This window comes from Prenolepis imparis, unplaced genomic scaffold (genome assembly GCF_030444845.1).
Source record: "Prenolepis imparis isolate NDT839.2.m4 unplaced genomic scaffold, iyPreImpa1.0 SCAF_1, whole genome shotgun sequence".
NCBI classification, from domain to species: Eukaryota; Metazoa; Arthropoda; class Insecta; order Hymenoptera; family Formicidae; genus Prenolepis; species Prenolepis imparis.
The window spans coordinates 3,377,781-3,404,988 of NW_028141159.1; the positions used below are offsets into that span (position 1 = coordinate 3,377,781).

Genomic DNA, 27,208 nt, shown 5'->3' on the forward strand with positions numbered 1-27,208 from the left:
ATTTATCAAATAAATTTATATTACAGTATAATGCATATTCACCGGGAAATCGATTAATCATGTGTCTAAAGGATGTGCTATATATTGCCACATTTTCTATATGAAACGTGTAATTGATTCTACATACATGTATTAATTATGTGTGAATTTGTAAAAGATATTAAAAATTATTCATGTTTTTTATCATCACCAATGAGATAATATACAAAATAAATCTCTATATAACGCAGAGGATATGACCTTACATTATACAATATTGTAAATATATATTTGTATATTATAAATATATATATTTATAATATTTAATATATTTTATTATTTATTATAATTATAAATATAAATAAATATATTTATTATATAATTACAAATACTATTAATAATACTTGGCGTCTACTCATTGTCAGTTTTAGCGAGTTCGAACTTGGCGGTCGAGCGGCGTCCCGGAAGTTCGCAGGCGTAGAAGAGAATTTGCGCAGTGGCGCGATCTCCCGTGCGCCTCTCTGGTTCGTCCGTCCGTCCGTTTCGTCGTGTCAATCGCCACTATCGCCAGCGGTCGTAGCGCGATTCGCTCATACAAGTGGAAGTGGAACGTATAAAATGGCGAAATATAGTTGTTATTTACTCGCGCCGCATAAAGCGAAGTGAGAGCGGAGAGAAGCGAATTGAGAGTCTCGCAACCACGGCGCGTCGTCGAGCTCGGTTTCACGTGTCGGCACGAGACTGTGCAAAACGCGGACGATCGTGAGTATCGATGCTATTATACATATACACGATTTTTGGAATATCGAAACGGTTAGACTACGAGCGCGCGTGCACGGAGAGAGGAGAGAGATCGGCTGTCGAGATCCACGAGCCCTCGTGCATCGCTTATTACGTGTGCGTGTCTCTCGTGCGAACGCGCGACTACAACCACGTGTTCCTCCGCGATTTCGAGCCGCCGCCGCGTCGTTCCTCGCCCACGAGATAACGTGACGATACCGGCCTACGACGGGATCAATCCCCCCCCCCACCCCCCGTAATCCACGCGGCGAGGTTATGAGAGTCCTGTCCTCCCTCAGTAGCGGAAGATCCCGCGATTGATTCCTCGCTCGGAATCGTGAGTAAAAGTGTCCATCTACTTTTCGTTTCTCCTGCCAATCATCGTTCGCTTCGCGTCCTCGATTGGAGATTTCGATCGATCTCGGTGACGCGACGCGAGGTGGAAACGCGGCTGTCTTTGTCCGTGGATTTTTTAGGTTATGATCGGCGCGGGGTTGGGACAGTCGTTCTCCCCCGAACGCCGTTGCCTTCGCTCGGATTAAATTTGTGCGATCGAAACTGCTGTCTTTCCATTGTTACGAGTTGCACTTCGGGATGGGATAGGATCTTGTATTAACTTCCACGAAAGAGATTGGAGTCACAGATCTATCACGCGTTAGAATTCGTTGCGAAGCTTTCTCTGACAAGTGTCTGGTCAGTTAATTATCTTGCTCTAATTACACCTGCGACTAGCTTTTGGAATATAATATCAAATATATTTTTAAATATAATATATGTATATTGTATCGACAAAATGGTGCTAGGATAGTTTCTTGCATCTTTACATTTTGTGCGAGGAAACGTTTAAAGATATACATATAATTCATTATTTGTATATTTTACTATAGATTTATTCAGTTGTGATCATATGTAACATAATATAAAAAATCATTATTGATTTATTATGTGTATCAAGACTTATTTAACAAATTATTAAAATTGCATTAGATTATTTTAATTACTTCATAAATTTTTTTCTTTTTCTTTTAATTAAAACTCATTTTAATAAGACGCCGATCTGTTAATATATTAATTTGAATACAGATGCTATTTTATTAAAAACTTTTTGGTTTTTATTTCAGAGATGAGTGTTGTTAATTATAAATTTAATTAGAAAGATAAAAATATATTACGTTTTAGTATTTTCCTTTTCATTTCACTTATCACGAGGTATGTATTTTATCCAAAACTAGAACATAACTCGTGATATAATTTATGTGATTGTTTTTTATATTTCTTCTAACACATACATATATTTAATAGTAACTAATTATGAAAAACTATCTTTTAAAAAGAGTGAATTAACGATATACAGACTATTTCAAAATTTATCAGATTAGTTCTTAATAGTTGTTGCTACGATAGTCAGGGGGATTTTGTATATAGGTACAATTTGACATTCTAAAAAGTTTTTATGGTATATACATTTACGTTTATTATAGTTTGTTTTTTTGCACAAAAACGTTTTTTTTACAATATATCAAATTTTATTATCTATTTATTTCATATATATCTTCTATTGCATGCTATTATAATTTGCAAAATGTTTGTTGAACAAATCAACATTTTAACACCTATAACCAATAACTAAAACACATATACATATTATCATATTGATATTATATAATTTCTTTTTCAATAATAATATAAAGTCTTTGAAGCACATGTTGTACAAAATTTTACTTATAATGGGAAAATAATTTATTTATAATGGGAAAAAATATCTAGATGAGTGCTGGAGTAATATAAGTATATACAATATATATTATACTTTTTTGCAATTAATAGAATTTGTGCTTAAAATTTATTGAGGAAAATATCTATAGAGAAGACTACTTTAAAAGTTGAACAATGTTTCCATTAAATATGAAAATTTTTATTTTCTATGCAAGATTTTATTTTTAATAAACATTGAAGACATTTATTTAAAAGAAAAGTGTATGATATACTATTTGTAACTAATATATCATTTGTATTCATGATATTACATAAAATATTCGCTTAAAATTAAACGCAGTTAAATTTCAATTACAAAACAAATACATAATTTTATATTATAGATACAATTTTTTGTATGCATTTTGATAAAGTTTGTGATGTATTTAAAGTTTATCTTACAACACTGTGTATCATTTTCTACACATTGCTAAGTATACACTATTAGATTTATATTTATATTTTCATTTTTAATTTTCAATACTTTCCTAAATAATTTTATTTTTATTATTTACTAATCTTTTGTGAAAAAAATATTACAGTTATATTTAAAATCATACGAGATATTACCGCGAAAGTCGAACATAATTCGTAATTATTTTCCATAGGTTATACCGCACAAATTCTAGCAGACATGATATTGACGGATTGGTCTAGCTCAGTGTATTAACGACAATCCCATCTTGATCTTTATTAATTGAGAAAAAGATCATAATTGCCAGCGGTTAAGTGTCGAATAATATGGCACAATATTTTAATGTTGTGACCAATGCCAGTGGTACTTTTACATTTGAGGAAGTACCGAGAATCTGCACTGTAGGCGGGCAACGGGTTCAGTTAGTTGTTGAAGACGTTAATAACAGCGGTAATGGTTCGCAACAGCTTGTGACTTATACCGCTGCATCACAAAACAGGCAGGCAATATTCTCCCCGCAAACTATTAATTTAGGGAATCAAATAGCTGCAACACGATTGGAGCAAGGGTAACTCATATGGCATGCATTTTCAATTACTTTTCAATGTACTCGAATAGTGAAGTAACAATTCAGTTTCTTTTTCTCTAAGCTTTTGACATTTCACGAGAGAACTCGAGAATTTAATTAAACTTATCAATTTAAATATAGTGCTTATCTTAGAGGAAATAAATTTAGGATGTTCATATGCGTTACTACTTATGTTGTGAGAAATAAATCAATGATAAAATATTATTTTCATTCTTATTATACGATATCGGCCATACATTTTCGTTGAAATGTTGTCTCGGTTCTTAATATGCATAACTTTATGAACATATATAGAAAGAACACAATTAAAAGATTTGAATAATATTTTGCATACATTAATATTATTCAATATGAGAAAAAGGGATTTTTATATTACAATTAATACATATACATATCAGGCATAACACGAAAGAGACATTGATACAATAGATGCTTCTTAAAGTAGTTTTCTATTGCACTGTCTTTTGTATGCTTTATATGCATATATGAATTATATTTACAAAATATATATTTTTAAATATATATATATAGTAATAATAATATATAATATAGAAATGTTACTATATATATATTTATAGGATAAAACACAATGCCTTGTAAGAATGTTTATTAAAAAAATTCTGGTTATAAACATTTTTCTTCTTTTTATTACAAACATTTATTTTATTTAGAAATTTGATATTCTACACCCACACTTTTGTACTGTTTGTCAATTGTCGATTTTTTTTTTTTTTTTTTAAGATTGGTTATGATTTTTTTCTCGTTCAAAAAAGAATAATCTAGGATTTACATAAAGAGAGATTTCAAAGTCACTTGTACGCGTGTGCCTCAAAGAAAATATTACCAAAGTTTTATCATAAAAACCTGCCTACTAATGCATTGATTATGAATGTATCGTATGCCTGTATGTATGTGCGTATATAAAAAATTTATATTAATCTCAAAAAATATAAAATACAGTTATCATATTTAATAAAATGTGATATATATGGCAATTAAATGTTTTTTTTTAAAAATGATACTGGAATAATATATTGTGCGTAGTTTAATTAATGCAATTCATTTTCTTAATATGTGTGGCCTATGAGCAATCTTTTGCATCAATTTTAAACATTTTAATTTTATTCTAAGTTTCTAATTTTACATGGGCATCATAAATTACTATTTTGGCTATTAATTTGTGAACATTTTTTGTTATTAGTTTCTTTTTAATCTTTTATTTATATATATATATATATATATATATATTAGATATTATTATATGAAACTATTATAATATATAAAAACTATATATCTAAAAAGAGTAATACTAGCATGTTAAAGTAATGATAATCAAAATTATAAAAAATAATGGAAACATACTAATCTTTTTCTAAACTAAAAGAAGAACTTTAATGAAGTAATTTATATAAACTTTTATCAAATATTTATATAAATAATATAAATTTGTTTTACATCCAAATAATAAATATTTTGAAAAACTTTCATCTCAATCCACTCTCCTCATTATCTTCATTTAATTATTCATTACACGCGTAGTATGCAAATAAAAAAAAGATTCTTTTCAATAAAATAACATTTAATTATATGTTGTTATTAAAAACATTTTTTATATTAATACTATATATTTTAACATATACATATATTTACTATAATTAACATAACTTGCATGTTTTAACTAAAATAAGATTATATGATATTTGTGAAATATTATTATATATAATTGTGTTTATTATTTTTTCAGACAAAATGTTTTTATAATCAAAACAAACGATATAACTACAACACAGGCCATATTAAAATCTAATCCCGTAAATGCACATCTTGTTAATGAAAATATTGTGAGCATTACAGATAACACAGGTAAATATCATCAAGTATATTTATGCTATATATAATAATATATTTTTTAAAATGTTAAAGTCTATGAAGCTATTTTGTTATACATTAGTTTATACAACTTATATAACAATTCTTTGAGATTTTATTCTGCATATTATTAACATAAATCTTATTTTCCAGGTACTAAGACAGAATGTAAAAATGAAGGACAACAAGTACAGTGGATAAAAATGCAAAATGTTGCTACAACGACGAAACAACCGTTATTACAAGAAAAAAATTTAACTGCCGTTATAACTAAAAATAACGTACAAAATAACGTTGCGTCGTCAGTAAGTTCATGTATTGGAATAATTTTTAAACAAAACTTTAATTTACTTTTTCATATTTATTATCTAACAAATACTTTCATTTTCAGCCACCTCTTCATGTAAATTCTGGTGCGTTAAATTCTGGACAAACGGAAAAAAAAGTAGTCAAATCTTATCAGAATAAAAGTCAACAATTGTCAAATAACGTACAAGTGGGTGCGGCATCTCAAACTCCAGATGGAGTAAATGCAAGAATTTCAATAGAAAATCGAATTCAAAATTCTACAGGAACTCCCAAATCTGTAATGCCCGCCTGCAACAAAGCTGTTAATTCACCGGGACAGACTGTAAAGCCAGTTCGTGCTTCTAATTCGAATACGTCGCATATACGACCCGTAGCCATAGTTCCTCCCGAAATCTCTAAAACGCCGACGAAGGTACAACCTCCGGATATGGAGCATTTAAATGAGCAAATCAAGCAAGCGAAGTTCAAGCAAATGCAATTACAACAGAGACAACATACCGAAAAGCTAAGGTTTCAACAAAATAACGCACAACGGCAACATCCTAACACTGTGCAGCATCCAATTCAATGCCCGTCGAATAATTCCGCACGTCGTTTGACAACCGCAAATTCTGTACAACAAAGAACGCAACAAGTTTTAGTCTCTTCGCAGAAGCAACAAGTGCAACAAAAATCATCCATGGTAACGTCTCCCTCTTCGTCCCCCTCCTCAGATGAACATAGCATGTACGTTAGTAGTACTAGTATGGAAGTCGAGCCTCTGGAATGCGTGCAGGAAAAGGTACACGTAACGCAGCAGTCTTCTTCGCCACGCTCGGAACACGATAACAGTGCAAGCGAGAGCGTCGCTTACCTACAAAAGATTATTAATGATCCATCAACTGCCATAGTTCAACATCAAATTCAAGGGAATGAAGCAAAAATGTTAGTGATGTTAGCCACGGGAGAACAGAGATTAATCACATTCGAAATACCGAACGAGGACTGCACTGTACACGACCTATTGGATCAGGTACGTGCAGTCTTGGGTCAGGTATGTCTATATGGGTTCGTGATATGTACATTTGAAAATAGTACAGAATGATTGATAAATTGCTATGCAGCTAGGAGGAAAAAACAGGAGATTTTAGACTGTTAAAATAATATAATATTATCACCGGATTGGAGAGAGAGAAAAGTTTAAAAGTTTCTTTTTTTAAATTTTTTTAAATTGCATGTGTGATTTTGATGTATATGTATGTGTGATGTATATGTGTTATATGGCTTTTGAAGTTAGCAATGTGTATGTGGTAGTAATTATGTTATTAATATATTAAGTAATAATGCATTTTTTAATGTTTATTTCATGTATTATATGAAATATTTTTTTTATATTATCACAAGATTTATTTCAAAGTTTTTTTTTTATAATTGCATGTTATTTTGACGTATATGAGTTGTGAAGTTATTAATGTGTGTAGTAGTAATTATGTTATTAATGTAATTAAGTAATAATGAATCTTTTTATAATTATCTCATATATTGTATGAAATATTTTTTAGATAAGCATTACATTCTCTGGTAAAACAACAGTTTCCTTGGTAGATGATCCCACACTGGGTATAAATTATATAGTGGAAGAAGGTGTTGGATCAGTTACATCTTTTGATGGCAGTGATCATGGTGATGATCATAATAATTCTGTTCAGGAAGTTGTAAGCTCCACTACAACCACTGAAAATTTATCCCAAAATACCAAGTACGATATCTTAATTGTTTTATATATTGATATTTTTATGTTCGATTATTAGAATACTAAAATGATAATATTTTTCAGTACTTCAGATGAAAACAGTAATGCATCTCTATCCACTGAGGTAAGATCGCAAATTTATTATAAATAACCTACAAGAAAAAAGGACATTGGCATAAAAATTATATTAATTTTATAATTCTATTTTTACATATTGCAAATATATTTAGAATGACAATCTTCTTTTTCTACAATTTGGCAATTATTTTTTTAAAATATTAACTTTGAAACGTTAATAATATTCATAAAAAAGAGAAATATATAAGTTGGCTTATTTTGTTAAAACAATTTAAGTGAGAATATTTAAGCTAGTATATATGAGTTTGCAAACACTGGTGTTTGTAATTCAATATAGTAATTTTATTCTTGCGAAATATATATCAAAATAAGTTTTTTTTTTTTTTTTTAATGCGTGTTATAGTATGGATTAGTAAAATATATTGAACATTTTTATTTGATTTGTGAATTAATAAATAGCTTGGTCAATTATCGTAAGGTTTATTTTTGCTGGAAACTTTTATTACGATAATTGACCGAGATTTACAGCTATATTTATTAGTTCACGAATTAAGAAGAGAGTTTTTCGTATATTTTATTAATCCATTATTATTGAACACAGTATTTAAAAATACTTATTTATTTCGATATATTTTGCAAGAATGAAACTCATAATTTCTCGTTTCTAATGTTATAATTCAATATGACTGCAACGGGGACACATAAGCCAAGTATTGGAGACTGCATGATAAAAACCAATACTTAATGATTTTTGTATCAGTCTGATTTAATATATAAAAAAATATATTTTCGTGATTTATATTTGTGATATTTTTTCTATACTATGCCAATTCTTTGTTTGTTACAATGATAATAGATAAGAATATATATTATATATTTAGTTGATATCTGTGTGAATGATATATAAAAAGATAGGTATTACTATATATATTGAACAAAAAATGCAAAACTATGAAGTGAAATAGATAGTATATAATGTAGCTAATAATAATAATAATCAATGCAAGTATGATAATGTCATTGCTGCAATGCATAAGGATTTTGTTATAAATTAAGAGAGTACACCTAGCACATTATTCAAAACAAAGTATGCTCTAAGTACGAAGTATACCGTGTTATTACTAGGAGCCTATTTTGGTCAAAGGAATGTTTGCTCTCTGTCCACACTGCGGCTACAGTTCACTCCACTTCAACCGATGTGAACGATGTAATACAAAATTAACTGAGGAAGTCAAGTCGATACCCATAGCAAAAAGGAAGGAGATTGGGATGTCTGTCGATGTAAGGATAATGAAGCCAGAAGACCGATATTATACTTATTAATGCAAATCCTCATCTGTTATAATGATCGATTGTGTGACTGATCAACGGCTAACAAATTTAGATTATTTAAGACTTGTGTATTAACATGGCATTTCTTAATGTAACAAGTTTAAAGCGCTCTTATTTCAGCATATAGTCATTAAGTCATTAAGAAGTGTTTGAGACTTAGAGAGAAGAGTTAATTTTAGAATTAAAATATTCTGTATTATTGCCATATCATTACAGGTCATATTGACAGCAGTTTACAACGATCATCTTAAGGGGATGCTGACCCTTATCGTCAGAGCAATATTTTACTGCACCCTTTTCTTTTTATTGGTTGAATAGAATAATAAATGCTTTTCCACGATTAAAGTACATATAGAAACAAAGTCGGAACCTCTCAATTTTATGTAAAAAACAAAAAAAAATTGTTTAACTAAACAAATTTTTTTTGTTTTTTACATAAAATCGAGAGGTTCCAACTTTGTTTCTATATGTACTTTAATCGTGGAAAAATATTTATTCTATTCAACCAATAAAGAGAAAAAGGTGCAGAAAAATGTCGTTCTGTCGGTAAGACAGGACGAGGTCAGCATTCCCTTAATATATCATATATTTATATTTTTGTCTATAATTTCTTTCAATATTTTTCGTATCATCTGTAGATATATATTAATTGTATTTCTTTACAGATGTTCTATAAGAAGAACAATGAACGAAATGCCACAAAGATAGAGAAAATGGAACAAGATGGTCCTATATCTAAGCGACTCAAAGCAAAGAGTAGAGCTTCAAAACCAAAGCCTATTCATAAAGAGCCAGGTATGAGAATGTATTTGATACACGAAATATATATGCAACACTAATGCTTATTTTATTATTAATTTTTAGAATGTTTGACAATATCATCTGACGAAGAAGAAGAGGGTAGGATTAAAAAGATTGAAAACGTTAATAATAATGCACCATTAAGCAATGCAAGTAACGCTTTTAACGAAGATATGGACACCATTCTAGAAAAAGAACCAGTAATTACAAACACTTCTGTTTTTAATTCATATAGCGATTATCTAGCAAATAATGAAGAAAGCAGTACAGGTAATATTTCATTAAAAAAATATAAATAATCGAACACTTAAGATATTAGCTAATTTTATAAAGTAATATAAGTATAATAACAAAGTGATATAAAATTTTAGGAATATGTGATAATCAGAGCTCTTTAGATAATGAACAATTACAACAGATTGCTATAGAATGTCGAACGGTCAGAATAGGTTCTTATAAATATATTCCTCAGGAAAATGTAATGATTTCCCATACTGGTGTACGATTTAACGTACCTTTATTAGAAGATGGTAAGTTTATTTTACTCATTGCGAAAAGACAATTTATAAACATTTTAAAATATTTCATATTTTATAGCTACAAGTTTTGTTACCCTGGATGTGAAATATAAAGACATAGTTAAACTATTGATTCATTTTGGGAAGGCAATGCCGGTATTATTCTTTTACACATCTTCAAGTTCAGGCGCTATGATACGCGAGTTATTAGGAATGCAAGATCCAAAAGGAGCATATTATGATCCTACTGGAAAAAGTATGCAACGAAAATTAAAAATAATATAAGATTCTTAATGAGTAAATGATTGATATATTTTTTGCTTTATTATTTTTTAGATCATATGCATAGACGTATTACATTATTGTTAGACAAGTTACCGGATGATTCGAAACTCAAACTAAACAGTTTGTTTTCACGTGGAAATAAAATAGATGAATTGAATTCTAAAGAGGCGAATGATATACTCGTACGAGCATCGCTTAATGATGTATGTATTTGATTAAATTAATTTATTATATATATATATATATGTATATTTCTATATATTTAATCTTTAATATTTACAGAATCCACATTTGCATAATATTGTTACACGAAAACAAAATCAAAGCTCTGTACCAAATACTGTCGGTGTTAGTGACAATATACAAACGTAAGACTTTTATTCAAACAGTTGATTGATTTTTGTTATAAACAATTGATTTTTTATTTTTTAATAATTTAATATTTAATACATGTGCGCGAATATACATAATAAAGTGTATTTTGTAATTTTATTTATCTAATCTTTTTTTTCTTTCTGCGTCAGGTCTGTAAGTCAGTTAAATTTTTAAATAATTTTAAATGTTGCTTCTTTTTACAGAATAACTGTATATCCACCACCTCCTGCAAAAGGGGGAATAGCCATCAACACTGAAGATTACTTATGCCTAGCGGAGGATCAGTTTTTAAATGACGTGATTATAGATTTTTATTTAAAATATCTAACCTTAGAGATATTATCAGAATCTGATCAACACAGGACTCATGTGTTCAGTTCGTATTTTTATAAACGCTTGACCAGTCCACATGCTCAAGCTGCCGAAAGCAATGTACCAATGACGCCTGCTGCCAAACGACACGCGAGAGTACAGAAGTGGACAAAGAATGTCAATATATTTGAGAAAGATTTTATTATAATTCCTATCAACGAACAGTAAGTAATCCTAGATTTTTCGATGACATAAGCAGCAAACATGCTATTTTCTTTTATTAATAATATAATTATTTGTAGCGCACACTGGTTTTTGGCTATCGTCTGTTTTCCTGGACTAGTTGGAAAAGTTTCCACGCCTATGAAAACAAACGAAAACGATGTTCAGAAGATTGTAAAAAAAAGTAAAAAATTGAAAGAATTGAAAACAAAAGCTGTTACAATTGGCTCTACAACTATCACTCCTGTACCTACAACCATAACGATAGATCAGCCGGATGATGGATCTGAGAGAGATGAAGCTGAAGGCGATGATGAGGAGATGGAAATGGACAGTGACGAAGAGGTAAAATTAATTTTATTAATTATATAATATTTTGTCTACTTTGAAATAGTTGATCATAGAATAACATCATTTTGCTTATACAGGACGAGACGGAACAATCAGAAGAAAATACAATCCAAATTCAGGTTAAACTTGAGCAGCAAAAAGAAACTGTCAAAATGTAAGTGTTTATAAATGCATATATACACATAAATAATGTATCATCCATGAAATTTGTCGTGAATTGAATATTTGAAATTTTATTTACAGTCCCTGTATATTGATATTTGATTCGCTTGCTGGCGCCAGTAGAGCACGAGTAGTCGCTACGTTGAGAGATTACTTAAGTTGCGAATATGTTGCCAAACTTGGTGTAGAAAAGACATTCTCAAAGGATACTATTAAGGGAGCGTGCCCGAAAGTACCTCAGCAATCAAATTTTACTGATTGTGGATTATATGTATTACAGTATGTCGAAAGTTTTTTTAAGGTAAGAGTATACAACATTGAAAACAAAAAATTCTATTTTTTAATTATTTTTTCCTACACTTCTCTGTGATTATGCATATATTATTAATATAATTGTGAACTCTTGTCCTCCTTCATTAGGATCCAATTAAAGATTATACTTTACCAATTAAAACTTTGAAATCGTGGTTCGAGGAAATTATCGTGACAAGAAAAAGAGAGGAATTATCAGAACTACTAATTAGATTGATGAATAACACCAAAGGGGACAAAACTATCAGTTTGCCTACTGTGAATTTCCCCACGCAAGACGGGAAATTAAAACCGAAGAGCGAAAGTCAGACAGACGCAAAACCCGTGAAACCTGAAGGAGAGAACAAGAGAAAGTCTACAAATGTAGAGACAGAAACACACATTGTCTCAATTGTGGCAGAAAATACTGAATCGTCTAATGAATTTGTTAGTGGTAGAACTTACCAGATCATTCCTTATTCTCTAAGTTCTAACTCGACCGAGAGTAATACAACGGAAATGAATTTGACTGAACAAAAAACTACGAGGTATAACACATTATACCTTTTATAGTAATTTTTGTGTAATTGATAAAAAAATTATTTCTTGCACTATCCCAAAATACGACCATACACCAACCGTTATGAACCGTTTTCCTGATTCGACTTCGTTTCCACTCACTGCAATTCTCCATGGATAAATTTTCCAGAAACGCTTTCTCCCAAAACGTATACCAATCAAAATGTGATACTATTAACTCCATATAAAAAAAACTATATGCAATTTTTTATAAATATTTTTTCGTATAATTAAATATAACAGCCATATTTTAATACATCAAATATTTTATTGATTTTTAGATCATCGAGTGAAACGATGTCCTATTTAAAAGCTAAACGAATTCCTAGGTTAGTATCAAGAACACAGAATCAAGACGATTCTCCTACAACTAAAAAACACAAAGGGGAGTCCTTCAATTCCTGTAAATAAACGTTTTTTTCTACAGTGATAAGATTAATGTTAATCCTCATTCACGAAATACATGAAATCATTTATTTCAACCTATATAATGAAATATGTAGTTAATTTCTTCGAATAAGACGAATAAAACTACAGATTTGATTTCAGATTGTACATCTGGTGTTTCTTAATGCGATTGATCTTTTTTACATATATTCTGTAAGACGGATTATTAGGCATAATGTTTCTTTAAAATTTTACATATATAATAGCAAAATGTATATCAAATTTTAACAGAGCGTTGTTCCACAGCATCTGCGACGTCATTGGTGCATTGCGTCATCCAGTTTTTTATGAATTTCTATCGATTTGTATTCGGAGAAATAGTATAGAAAAATGCATTTTGAAATTAAGTTTGTGATTGAAATATATTTTGTGATGTATACAATCTTATTTTACGATATATTTTTTGTGAGCCGATTATTTTGAATTCCTCACGTCGGACCAATAGCAGCAATTCATTCAACGTACTTCGAGACAAATTTCAGCGAAGGCTATATTTAAAGCTGGGCGACATACCCGCGTAGATATATTCGGTACTCGTAGTTTTAAATAACCGCTACACGGAATTTTACTCTCAATGTGAATATTTCTTGCGTGAGGTATTTATATGAAAATCGAAATAATAGAAGCTGAAATACAAAAAAATAGCCAGCGTGATATTTGGTGAACGTATATTTCGTAAGTTTTTTACATTCTATTCTCAATTTAAGTTAGAAAAGAATAATCTGTAGAATTATAATTGATTAATTATATAATGTGCGCTTTTATTATGTAATACGCATAATTATATCGAGATATATATATTCGATAATATTATTAATAACAACGATATATTCATTAATTTGTTTCGATAATAATTTATAATAATGAGGATAGAAAAATTATCATGTTCCAAGATTTAATTACATAACACTATGTTAGATGTAAAGCTATCTCTATTGTGCATAGAGTTATATCGGATGTGCTTTATTGCCCTCGTAAGTTTTCATGATGCCGCATGTGTTTAAACGTCATACGTACTTTAATAGGATAATGCCTGGATCAATAGACTTGGTAGTGTCTACAGCATACATTGGAGTTACGATTTGGATAGCATATTGGCTAAGGCTCTATGCACTATTCTATCTTAATTCTTATCCCCTCACGAGGATTCTCGCCCTAGAATTTATAGCTACGGCAGAACTTTGTGGAGCATGTTTCGAACTCATTATAAGTAAGTTCGCGCGACTCTATAATAATTACTTCCTTTATATCAATATAAAGCCGCGCGACATTGTAAGATTAATTTTTGATAGCTGATAAACTTGCGTATTTAAAAATGAAATTTAAATATTACTTAGATATTGCATTTATTATTTTGTGTATTTATCTTTATGTTGTATATAATTATATATTTTTGTTCGTATATATTTAGTTATTATTGTTAGTGTAGTTATTCATTTTTTGTATGTATTTTTAATTGTTTGATTAAATTTTTAACATTATTTTCTATTTTATTATACATCGCAATTTATCTTATTTAAGTGCCTCATTCTCCTTCGAAATTTAAATGTTAAACTTTTCTCTAAACAGTTGCGGACAATTGGGGAGTATGGGTGTACGCGCTCTATTTATTCTTATTAACAATTTGGTGGTCAATGAACTGGGATGAAGCTTCAGCGTGTCCTTACACACATATGGAGGATGTAGTTGTAGGTAAAAAACCTTTGGGCATTGCTTTTCTGTCGATATGTGCAGAATTGGCCGGCGGTCTCATCATATTCAAATATATTCAAATGTTGTGGGCGTTTCAACTTGTTTCTACGCACAAGAACAGGGCCTATGGAGAGTGCACTACTGATTTACAGGCAAGAGCAATCGCATTTGATTCCACAGCAGCATTTAATTTGCATATAATATATTGCCGTTAAGTGAATAAATATTAACTTTTATGTCACACTTAGATATCACATAAAATTAATATACTTTCTAATATTATAAATTATTTATTTATATATTATATTTATATTATAATTTATATACGCAGTATATATATATATATATATATATATATATATATATATATGTAGTATATTATGTTACGTATCACAAAATTAATATACTTTCAAATATTATATATAAATTATTTATTTATATATTATATTTATATTCCCCGTGAGAAATAATCAAAAAACGTTTAAAAGACATCTATTAGTAGCTTATTAGACTTATTTTAGACGTTTATTTCGATAAGAATAGAATATAAAAGTTTAAAGTACACTCGGCAACGGAAGAATACCTTAACAAATGAATTTACGTGCATATCGATATATATATATATATAAACGTAAATTCATTTGTTAAAGCACATTTCTCTGTTGTCGAGTGTACCTTAAAATTTTATATTCTATAAATTTTATATTTTATTGTATAAGATACGAGAGATAAAAGGAATAAATTATATAAGCATGATTTTAAGAAATAAAGTTTAATAAAATAGAATTTATGACAATACATACATTTATTACATTTTTATATTATAAATTTACGCTGTATATTTGTTACGTAATATGTAGTGTGTGCTTTATAGTCAGAATAATTTTATTAATTTTATTATTAAATCGATGAAAATGTAATGCGATTTTTAGGTATCTGCTATAATTGGAGCATTTGTGGAATGCATTGCAACATGCATATGTAGAGTGGTATCCCGTGCGTTGAGTGATTTGAATCCGAGATTTTGTACGGCCATTGATGCTTTTGTGGGGACGGCTTTGGTGGTTGCAGGTTGGCGAATCATATACATCTCACGATATATAATAAATGTCAATTTATCTTCATCAATTTTTTCGACGCGGTGCATTTCAGCATTCAATTATACTGGTGGTTATTTCAATCCCGCCTTGGCGACTTCTTTAAAATACGGCTGTCTGGGAACTACGTCTACGGAACATGTGATAGTTTATTGGATTGGAGCGTGTCTCGGATCTATTGCCTCTTTGCGTGTGTATCGCATGCCATTTGTTCAAAACTACATTCAATTGCAGGAGAGTACGGATATTAGATAAAATTTCAAACAAAGGATTTGAAGAAAGTTTAATAGGTGTGTGTTCGGTACTTATAATTAGGACTTTTTATTTAATAACATGTATCTTGCTTTCCAATAACGTACAAAAGTGTCTAACAGTGTACAAAATTACGTGCCAAACGATAATATTATACATTCCCATTGTGATTATCGTTCATATAATTATAGAGCTACGCACAATCTTGGAAGATAATATAAAAAATATGCCTTAATATTTTGTTGAACTGTATATAAATGTTAATAATGTTAATAAATATTTAAAAAATATTAAAAATATATTATACGTTGTCAAAAGCCATAGAGGTCACCTTCAATTTCTTAAATGGAACCTATTATTTCTAATTGCACATTCTTATATGATAAGCATATACATATTTTTGTAGATAATTGTTTAAAAAAAATTTATGTAATTTGCAACATGCAACTGCGTACAGAATACTGCAACAAAAAATAAAAAATTATACAAATATTTTAATTGAAAATAGTTGTACAAAATATTTATTTTAATTTCTTACAAAAATAATGTTATTAAAAAGTTGCGCTAATTAAATAAAAATTATTGCTATATATATATTCACTACATATACAGGGTGTTTCTTAAAATAATGAGAAGTATTGCAGTGGTATTATCTGAAATAAATACACGTCTTGTGTGAAACTGTCATGTCATTTGTTGTGCGATCCGTTCAAGATTTGTTGAAATTACATACATTTTTTGAATAATTAAAATGCCGTTATATGTATGAAACTGTTATTGTGATACTTATGAATGTGTCCGATTACAATGAGTTATACGATTATGCGATATTAAATGCATGCTCGATCATTCATTACGCAAATGTTTGCTATATTTATTAATCAGTTGATGCGGCGGGAAAAAAATGTCAATTTTCTCGTTTTTCGTATCGAGAAACTATATATATACAAAACTATACAATATATACAACAATGCGTTATGTTATAAAAACACACATGTCACAGCATTGTCACCGTCAAATATCACAGTCGTATTGTTAGGTTGACAAGACAATAGATATGGCAAATTCGCAATTTAATAATATACATTTTTTACTTGCGTCTTGTTATATTATTTTATCAGTTAATGTTTCAGATATTTGTAATTTACAAAAATAAAACAGGAAATCTTCTACAAGTCTAATACAAGTTAATAATATATGGTTCACAATAAAAAAAAATAATACAAGAAGAAAATGAACCGTAGTGTTTTTAATACTGAATATATAATCCCATTCTTCATAATTGCTCCATCACGTTATGATTTGAAATTTATATATAGTTAAAGTTGCAAAAAAAGAATATTTAAATATATTTTAAGATATTATAGGGAGTAATTTGGAAGAGGGAACAATTTTGAATCGTATCCAGCATCATAAAGATTACGGGAAACAATTTCATTTTTTATTGAGAAGTTCTTTTTGGTGAACTGTGTAATCGCAGATCAATTTTACAAACTTTAATTTTCTTCTTATTTCGTCTTAAAAAATTATATAAAGATAAACGGCAATTGAAATAAGTCACAGTTATTGTTTGGTAAATAATAAAATTATATTATAGAAGGAGGTTTGTAATGACGACCAAAAACTGGACTAAATTGAATTCATTTATTAGATAAAATTCATAACGTTTCGACCTTAGGTTTAGGTCATTATCAAATGTGAAAGTCAGATGTATTATTTACGGTGTCAAATGAAATGCCATTATATAAATGGTATATGCGATGTTAGGATAGTTAATAATAAATATAATACGTGTGTCTTATGACATGACTAATCAGTAACTATGGTAGTTACTGATTAGTCATGTCATAAGACACGTATTATATTTATTATTAACTATGGTAGTTACTGATTAGTCATGTCATAAGACACGTATTATATTTATTATTAACTATCCTAACATCGCATATACCATTTATATAATGGCATTTCATTTGACACCGTAAATAATACATCTGACTTTCACATTTGATAATGACCTAAACCTAAGGTCGAAACGTTATGAATTTTATCTAATAAATGAATTCAATTTAATCCAGTTTTTGGTCGTCATTACAAACCTCCTTCTATATTCTTTACGATTGGCGAATTTTTAAAAAATATATTTATATTATTTAAAAAAAAAAATATATATATTATTATTATTTAAAATTATATTACATACTTTAGAAACAGAAAATCTTTTATTTTAAAAAGACTAAAATAAACTTTATGAAACATAATATAGGTATATGAAAAAATATATATGGAGCATTCCATACCAAATCAACGACTTTTTTCTCCGACCATTTTTGATTTGCTTCATTTTTTAAATGTTTTTGTATCTATTGAAAGTAGTTTCCATGAATTTTTTTAGATTTTTATCTTTATTGATTTCTGAGTTACATATTTTTTTATAAAATTAATTTAAAAAATTTCAAATATTTATAATTTAAAGAAAAAAAAATATTGGCTCGTATTCTGAGCTCACATTTATTGCTAAATGCGCCTCTAAATGTGTCTTTAGATGACACATAAATGTGGCGATATTCTAAGCGCACATTTAGTGGTACATTTAAAGGCGCCTCGCCATTTTTAGTCTAAATGCGCAACTTTATAGTGAAAATCCTATTCTGAACCACATTTATAGCACATTTATGGCTTCTCGATAAATGTGCCAATAAATGTGCTCGAGGATACATTTATACGTACATTTATACAAATGCTTTGCAATTTTAATTAATTCTATCACTACAATACACAATTGATTTCATTAATAAAATTATTATAGATCAATTTTTTGTAAATAATACAATTTTTTTAAACAATATTAATTGTTTTTTAAACAAAATATTAACAATATTAATAATATTTGATAAATTCTGAAATTTCCTTTAAAAGTGTAATAGTGTATAAAGTATAATGAAGAATGCATTTCGATTGACTATTTTCACTTTAAAGGATTAATTAGGACGAAGAATCTTTGAAATGAAACTAACTAAACGGAGCACATTTCAAATCATATCACACTTCTATCATGGATGTATTTGACAAAATTGATCATACAATCGAAGTTCGGGAAGTAAATGCTATGCGTGATCGTGGTTTGCGAGTCCCGGTAAAAAATTGTTTATTATAATCATATATATGTATAACAATATAATATAATATAAAATAAAATATAATATAAAATATAAAAATATAACAATATAATATAAAATATAAAAATATAACAATATAAAATGACAAAGTCATAAAATAATATTATTGTTATTCAATAAATAACTAATTAACCGTTTAGGTAAAGAATTAATTAGTCATTAAATTATTTGTGCTAATTTAATATCAATCTTAATTCCTCTTTTCTTTAGATACATTAGTATAAGATTTCATATAAAAATCATAAAATAAGATAATATTCATTACTACATGCATAAAATTGGTATATATATATATACGTATCGGCAGATGTAACTGAATTGCTGGACTTGCAAATTGCATTAAGTATATTAACATTCCAAAAAACTGTACCTAATTTCGCAACAGAAAAACAACAAATTATACAAATCTGCATTATATTTACGGAAACAGAAATTATTGAAATATATTAAAATGTATATACATATATGTTGTGCATGTGTGTGTGTGTAAAGTTATGTGTTATGTGTTAAGTTTTGTTACAAAATATTATAATGTTATAAACAACTTACCATTTGAATTCTAGTTACAAAAGGCTTAATAGGAGACATTATTTGTTGATATTTCGGCCCCCTTGAAGAGATTAAATAATACGTATACATGATTACGTGTACGGCACAATTAAGCAGAGTAATTAATGTCAGTCTCTCGTCCAGAACATATTTTAAAAACAACCAGTTGAGAAGTATATTTCCGACATGATGGTACACGTGCAAGAAAGAAACCTGTCTGTATTTCTTTCTCAACACAAATGCAACAGTTTCAAAAAGATCGAATATTTTCAATAATAGTAACCACCAGATAATATTGAAGATCTGAAATGCAGCTTTGATAATACGAAGTATACAAAGTGCTATATTAAAGAAATAAAAAGAAATATTGCCTATATAAATGAGTCACTTATGGATCTTATACCACTATCGTATTTTCTTTGCTTATGTATTCTCCTTACATATTTAATAATTACATATAATTTTACCTTTTCTAGCAAACAATATAATCGATAACAAGTAATAATTACTATTATATATTGTGAAAATATACTTTGATCGCATTGGAAGAATCCGGAGATGACACTGAATGCGTTATTATACCATATTCTGAGAACCAACCGGAAGATATATGTCCTTGTACGGCCCATATGTTTGCTAAAATTTGTATTACGTTATAAAGTAACATAAAGGTTTTCAATTTATACGGCGGTCGATTTTTCATGTAGCGAGGACCAGCGTAAAGAACAAAAAATAAATATCCAAAAATTATGAACGTTAACGGAAATGGTGAAGACATCAATGGCCATTCGCGAGTTAGTGGAGCTGTAAAAAAAATGCAAAATAGTTTTTGAAATATAATATACAGTGTGCACAAATATCTTTGGTAATCAAATTTAAAGGCGGAGAGTTCGTTCATTAATATTTACAATTTTGTATATTATAGAGTATCATTATTTAAATAATATTATACTTTCTTGCGCCAACATTTATATAAGTATATAAGAAATTTGAATAAGTCTTTGACGTTTATTCAAGAATATCGCGTATTAAACACTCTGTTTTAATAGCACAAATTTTATCTTAATGTAACAGTCTTTAGAATTTAGAATTAATATACGTATACTTTTCTAGCATTTTAAAGAATGCATTAACTTAATTAAAAAGAGAGAATTACTTACCAGAGAGCTTGACAAATAAATAATTATACATTTTTTTCATTATGACTACAAATGTCAATAACTATGATCACTTATGATACTTATTGAAGGTAAATCGCGATTATGTCGTTCCTGCAGTCACTTTGATAGTGAATAAGCAACTGCTTTATTTTGTGCACTTTCATAGACGTATAATATATAGACCGAGCGTCGCCTATCTCTCCCGTAGTGAAACCATATCGACAGATTAGAAAGAGACGGATGCTCAATATCGTAGATCTATCTTTGTCTAAAAATACAGTAGAAGGGAACGAAACTTGCGATCATTGGTGATCGCTCCCCTGATCCGTCCCTAATCCGCCCCACTCTTGAGATTACAATAGGTTGCCAAAGAAGGACAGATCTACGGTACTAAGCATTTGTCCTTTTCTAATCTGTCAACACAGTTTCGGCCAAACGCTCGGTCTATATATTATACGTCTATGTGCATTTTGCGTATGAACGTAAATATACTCTATTCAATGAGAGTACGTGCTGCGGTTCGGACGAAAACTCGTCAATATCTATAATCACTCGTATATATTAAAAATCGAAATTTTGTCACCGCGGAACTTTTACGTCGCATATTAATTTTACGTATATTAAATCAAAAAATTTGTAGGTTTTTGTGCTCTTGGTACCATAATTATCTGCTAACCATGTATTCTTGAAATGTATATACGATTAATTTTTGGCGCGCTTTAAATATATTAAAAATCGAAATTTGTCACCGCGGAACCCTTACATCGCATATTAATTTTACGGACTTTATATCAAAAAGTTTGTAGGCTTTTGTGCTTTTGGTACCAACATAATCTGCAGAAAATATAATGTTGAAATATATATACGATTAATTTTTGGCTCGTTTTAAATATACGTTTTAAATATAATAAAAATCAAAATTTTGTCACCGCGGATCCCATACGTCGCATATTAATTGTACGCATTTTATATCAAAAAGTTTGTAGGCTCTTTTGTGCTCTTGGTACCATAATTATCTGCTAAACTCTTGAAAGATATATACGATTAATTTTTGGCACGCTTTAAATATATTAAAATTGGACATTTTGTCACCGCGGAATCCATACGTCGCGTATTAATTTTACGTATGTAAAATCCAAAAGTTTGTAGGTTTTTGTGCTTTTGGTACCAACATAATCTGCAGAAAATATACTGTTGAAATATATATATAATTAATTTTTGGCTCGTTTTAAATATGTTAAAAATCGAAATTTTGTCACCACGGACCCCATACGTCGCATATAAATTTTACGCATTTTATATCAAAACGTTTGTAGGCTCTTGTGCTTTTGGTACCATAATTATCTGCTAACTATGTACTCTTGAAATATATATACGATTAATTTTTGGCGCGCTTTAAATATATTAAGAATCGAAATTTTGTCACCGCGGAACCCATACGTCGCATATTAATTTTACGTACTTTATATCGAAAAGTTTGTAGGCTTATGTGCTTTAATGTGTATTTATCATTTATGTCCTTTTTGAATTTTCGATAATGAAATAGTGTTATAAATTGACATACAATAATAATCCGCGCGCTGATAATTTTAATACATTTTTTATAAATTATTGCGAAGATCGTAAAACAATATAGTGTTCTTTCTTACTCAGTTTATCTCATTCTACCTCTGTACGATGGGTGAGCGATTATTACCATATATCATGTATGTTCACTTTTTCTATATAAATTATTTATTTTTATTATATACTAAGAACAAACCAAGCACGCAATATTCCTCGATTTTATATAAAAAGTATGATATGTATATATACTAGAACGCTACAAAGCGCGCGCTTCGCGCGCGCCATTTATTTCCTTCAACTATACATATAAGCTGCGGTCGAGAATGTGCTACTAATATGGAACAAAGATAGAATGATGTTTCGAATTATTCGTAGCGCATTCTAGATCCACAGCTTGTACGTTAATTACATATTATACAACAATTATAATATTTATCTTTTCATCTATTGGCACCACCAGCGTACAAATTTTTTAATATGATAAACATAAAATAAGGATGCGTCGGATAGGGTCAGCGGCAAAAAAGTATCCATTTCTAATATTTTAAGACGAGCCAAAAATTCATCGATTATACATTTTAATAGTACATTGATTACAGAATCTTTTGGTACCAAGCAGACAACAGCGTACAAACTTATTCATTTGCTATATATAAAATAAGAATGCGTCGCACAGGGTTCGCGTCAAAAAAATATCAATTTCTAATATTTTAAGACGAGCCAAAAATTCATCGATTATACATTTTAATAGTACATTGATTACAGAATCATTTGGTACCAACCAGACACAAGCGTACAAATTTTTTCATTTGATAAACATAAAATAAGGATGCGTCGCACAAGGTCTGCATCAAACAAAAATCAAGTTCTAATATTTTAAGACGAGCCAAAAATTCATCGATTATACATTTTAATAGTACATTGATTACAGAATCTTTTGGTACAAAACAGACACCAGCGTACAAATTTATTAACTTGATATACATAAAACAAGGTTGCGTCGCATAGGGTCAGCGATAAAAAAGTATCGATATCTAATAATTTAAGACGAGCCAAAAATTCATCGATTATACATTTTAATAGTACATGGATTACAGAATCTTTTGGTACCATGCAGACACCAGCGTACAAATTTTTTAATACGATAAACATAAAATAAGGATGCGTCGCACAGGGTCCGCGTCAAAAAAGTATCAATTTCAAATATTTTAAGACGAGCCAAAAATTCATCGATTATACATTTTAATTGTACATTGATTACAGAATCTTTTGGTACCACGCAGACACCAGCGTACAAATTTTTTAATTTGATAAACATAAAATAAGGATGCGTCGCACAGGGTCTGCGTCAAAAAAAAATTAAGTTCTAATATTTTAAGACGAGCCAAAAATTCATCGATTATACATTTTAATAGTACATGGATTACAGAATCTTTTGGTACCATGCAGACACCAGCGTACAAATTTTTTAATACGATAAACATAAAATAAGGATGCGTCGCACAGGGTCCGCGTCAAAAAAGTATTAATTTCAAATATTTTAAGACGAGCCAAAAATTCATCGATTATACATTTTAATTGTACATTGATTACAGAATCTTATGGTACCACGCAGACACCAGCGTACAAATTTTTTAATTTGATAAACATAAAATAAGGATGCGTCGCACAGGGTCTGCGTCAAAAAAAAATCAAGTTCTAATATTTTAAGACGAGCCAAAAATTCATCGATTATACATTTTAATAGTACATTTATTACAGAATCATTTGGTACCAAACAGACACCAGCGTACAAATTTTTTAACTTGATATTCATAAAACAAGGTAGCGTCGCATAGGGTCAGCGGTAAAAAAGTATCAATTTCTAATATTTTAAGCCGAGCCAAAAATTCATCGATTATACATTTTAATAGTACATGGATTACAGAATCTTTTGGTACCAAGCAGACAACAGCGTACAAACTTTTTCATTTGCTATACATAAATTAATGATGCGTTGCATAGGGTCAGCGGCATAAATGTATCAATTTCTAATATTTTAAGACGAGCCAAAAATTCATCGATTATACATTTTAATAGTACATTTATTACAGAATCATTTGGTACCAAACAGACACCAGCGTACAAATTTTTTAACTTGATAAACATAAAATAAGGATGCGTCGCATAGGGTCAGCGGTAAAAAAGTATCGATTTCTAATAATTTAAGACGAGCCAAAAATTCATCGATTATACATTTTAATAGTACATTGATTACAGAATCTTTTGGTACCAAGCAGACAACAGCGTACAAACTTTTTCATTTGCTATACATAAATTAATGATGCGTTGCATAGGGTCAGCGGCATAAATGTATCAATTTCTAATATTTTAAGACGAGCCAAAAATTCATCGATTATACATTTTAATAGTACATTTATTACAGAATCATTTGGTACCAAACAGACACCAGCGTACAAATTTTTTAACTTGATAAACATAAAATAAGGATGCGTCGCATAGGGTCAGCGATAAAAAAGTATCGATTTCTAATAATTTAAGACGAGCCAAAAATTCATCGATTATACATTTTAATAGTACATTGATTACAGAATCTTTTGGTACAAAACAGACACCAGCGTACAAATTTTTTAACTTGATATACATAAAACAAGGTTGCGTCGCATAGGGTCAGCGGTAAAAAAGTATCGATTTCTAATATTTTAAGACGAGCCAAAAATTCATCGATTATACATTTTAATAGTACATGGATTACAGAATCTTTTGGTACCATGCAGACACCAGCGTACAAATTTTTTAATACGATAAACATAAAATAAGGATGCGTCGCACAGGGTCCGCGTCAAAAAAGTATCAATTTCAAATATTTTAAGACGAGCCAAAAATTCATCGATTATACATTTTAATTGTACATTGATTACAGAATCTTATGGTACCACGCAGACACCAGCGTACAAATTTTTTAATTTGATAAACATAAAATAAGGATGCGTCGCACAGGGTCTGCGTCAAAAAAAATCAAGTTCTAATATTTTAAGACGAGCCAAAAATTCATCGATTATACATTTTAATAGTACATTTATTACAGAATCATTTGGTACCAAACAGACACCAGCGTACAAATTTGTTAACTTGATATTCATAAAACAAGGTAGCGTCGCACAGGGTCAGCTGTAAAAAAGTATCAATTTCTAATATTTTAAGACGAGCCAAAAATTCATCGATTATACAATTTAATAGTACATGGATTACAGAATCTTTTGGTACCAAGAAGACAACAGCGTACAAACTTTTTCATTTGCTATACATAAATTAAGGATGCTTCGCACAGGGTCCGCGTCAAAAAAGTATCATTTCTAATATTTCAAGAAGAGCCAAAAATTCATCGATTATACATTTTAATAGTACATGGATTACAGAATCTTTTGGTACCATGCAGACACCAGCGTACAAATTTTTTAATACCATAAACATAAAATAAGGATGCGTCGCACAGGGTCCGCGTCAAAAAAGTATCAATTTCATATATTTTAAGACGAGCCAAAAATTCATCGATTATACATTTTAATTGTACATTGATTACAGAATCTTATGGTACCACGCAGACACCAGCGTACAAATTTTTTAATTTGATAAACATAAAATAAGGATGCGTCGCACAGGGTCTGCGTCAAAAAAAAATCAAGTTCTAATATTTTAAGACGAGCCAAAAATTCATCGATTATACATTTTAATAGTACATTTATTACAGAATCATTTGGTACCAAACAGACACCAGCGTACAAATTTTTTAACTTGATATTCATAAAACAAGGTAGCGTCGCACCGGGTCAGCGGTAAAAAAGTATCAATTTCTAATATTTTAAGACGAGCCAAAAATTCATCGATTATACATTTTAATAGTACATGGATTACAGAATCTTTTGGTACCAAGAAGACAACAGCGTACAAACTTTTTCATTTGCTATACATAAATTAAGGATGCTTCGCACAGGGTCCGCGTCAAAAAAGTATCATTTCTAATATTTTAAGACGAGCCAAAAATTCATCGATTATACATTTTAATAGTACATTGATTACAGAATCTTTTGGTACAAAACAGACACCAGCGTACAAATTTTTTAACTTGATATACATAAAACAAGGTTGCGTCGCATAGGGTCAGCGGTAAAAAAGTATCGATTTCTAATATTTTAAGACGAGCCAAAAATTCATCGATTATACATTTTAATAGTACATGGATTACAGAATCTTTTGGTACCATGCAGACACCAGCGTACAAATTTTTTAATACGATAAACATAAAATAAGGATGCGTCGCACAGGGTCTGCGTCAAAAAAAAATTAAGTTCTAATATTTTAAGACGAGCCAAAAATTCATCGATTATACATTTTAATAGTACATGGATTACAGAATCTTTTGGTACCATGCAGACACCAGCGTACAAATTTTTTAATACGATAAACATAAAATAAGGATGCGTCGCACAGGGTCCGCGTCAAAAGAGTATCAATTTCAAATATTTTAAGA

General features: G+C 29.5%; 3 protein-coding genes across 14 annotated transcripts; 2 read left to right on the top strand and 1 right to left on the bottom strand.

The window, feature by feature from the left end:
- The first annotated feature begins 524 nt into the window (after positions 1-524).
- On the top strand, positions 525-13,289 carry LOC145942441 (uncharacterized). 11 transcript variants are annotated; one of them, XM_083049209.1, is made up of 21 exons: positions 525-741; positions 3,123-3,497; positions 5,263-5,381; positions 5,541-5,692; positions 5,779-6,378; positions 6,472-6,729; positions 7,238-7,434; positions 7,513-7,552; positions 8,632-8,787; positions 9,504-9,633; positions 9,703-9,909; positions 10,011-10,169; positions 10,237-10,413; positions 10,494-10,645; positions 10,725-10,810; positions 11,021-11,353; positions 11,432-11,696; positions 11,780-11,856; positions 11,946-12,165; positions 12,285-12,703; positions 13,016-13,289. In XM_083049209.1, exons 2-21 carry the CDS (start codon positions 3,256-3,258, stop codon positions 13,143-13,145), a joined length of 4,119 nt encoding a protein of 1,372 aa, XP_082905335.1. In that variant the 5' UTR covers positions 525-741; positions 3,123-3,255; the 3' UTR covers positions 13,146-13,289. The 11 variants fall into 11 exon arrangements, with proteins under 11 accessions (XP_082905335.1, XP_082905291.1, XP_082905318.1 ...); XM_083049165.1 differs by having other exon boundaries at positions 5,779-6,729; XM_083049192.1 differs by having other exon boundaries at positions 5,779-6,708.
- A 149-nt stretch (positions 13,290-13,438) lies between these two features.
- Positions 13,439-17,379, top strand: Aqp (aquaporin). 2 transcript variants are annotated; one of them, XM_083049277.1, is made up of 5 exons: positions 13,439-13,856; positions 14,207-14,391; positions 14,751-15,025; positions 15,806-15,944; positions 16,026-17,377. In XM_083049277.1, exons 2-5 carry the CDS (start codon positions 14,211-14,213, stop codon positions 16,223-16,225), a joined length of 795 nt encoding a protein of 264 aa, XP_082905403.1. In that variant the 5' UTR covers positions 13,439-13,856; positions 14,207-14,210; the 3' UTR covers positions 16,226-17,377. The 2 variants fall into 2 exon arrangements, with proteins under 2 accessions (XP_082905403.1, XP_082905394.1); XM_083049268.1 differs by lacking the exon at positions 13,439-13,856 and having other exon boundaries at positions 13,899-14,391; positions 16,026-17,379.
- A 2,213-nt stretch (positions 17,380-19,592) lies between these two features.
- On the bottom strand, positions 19,593-21,228 carry LOC145939537 (very long chain fatty acid elongase AAEL008004-like). Its single transcript, XM_083043902.1, has 4 exons — positions 21,112-21,228; positions 20,484-20,755; positions 19,952-20,254; positions 19,593-19,772 (listed from the first exon to the last, which is right to left on the bottom strand). The coding sequence occupies exons 1-4, from the start codon at positions 21,149-21,151 to the stop codon at positions 19,593-19,595; spliced, it is 795 nt and encodes a 264-aa protein (XP_082900028.1). The 5' UTR covers positions 21,152-21,228.
- Positions 21,229-27,208: the final 5,980 nt, after the last annotated feature.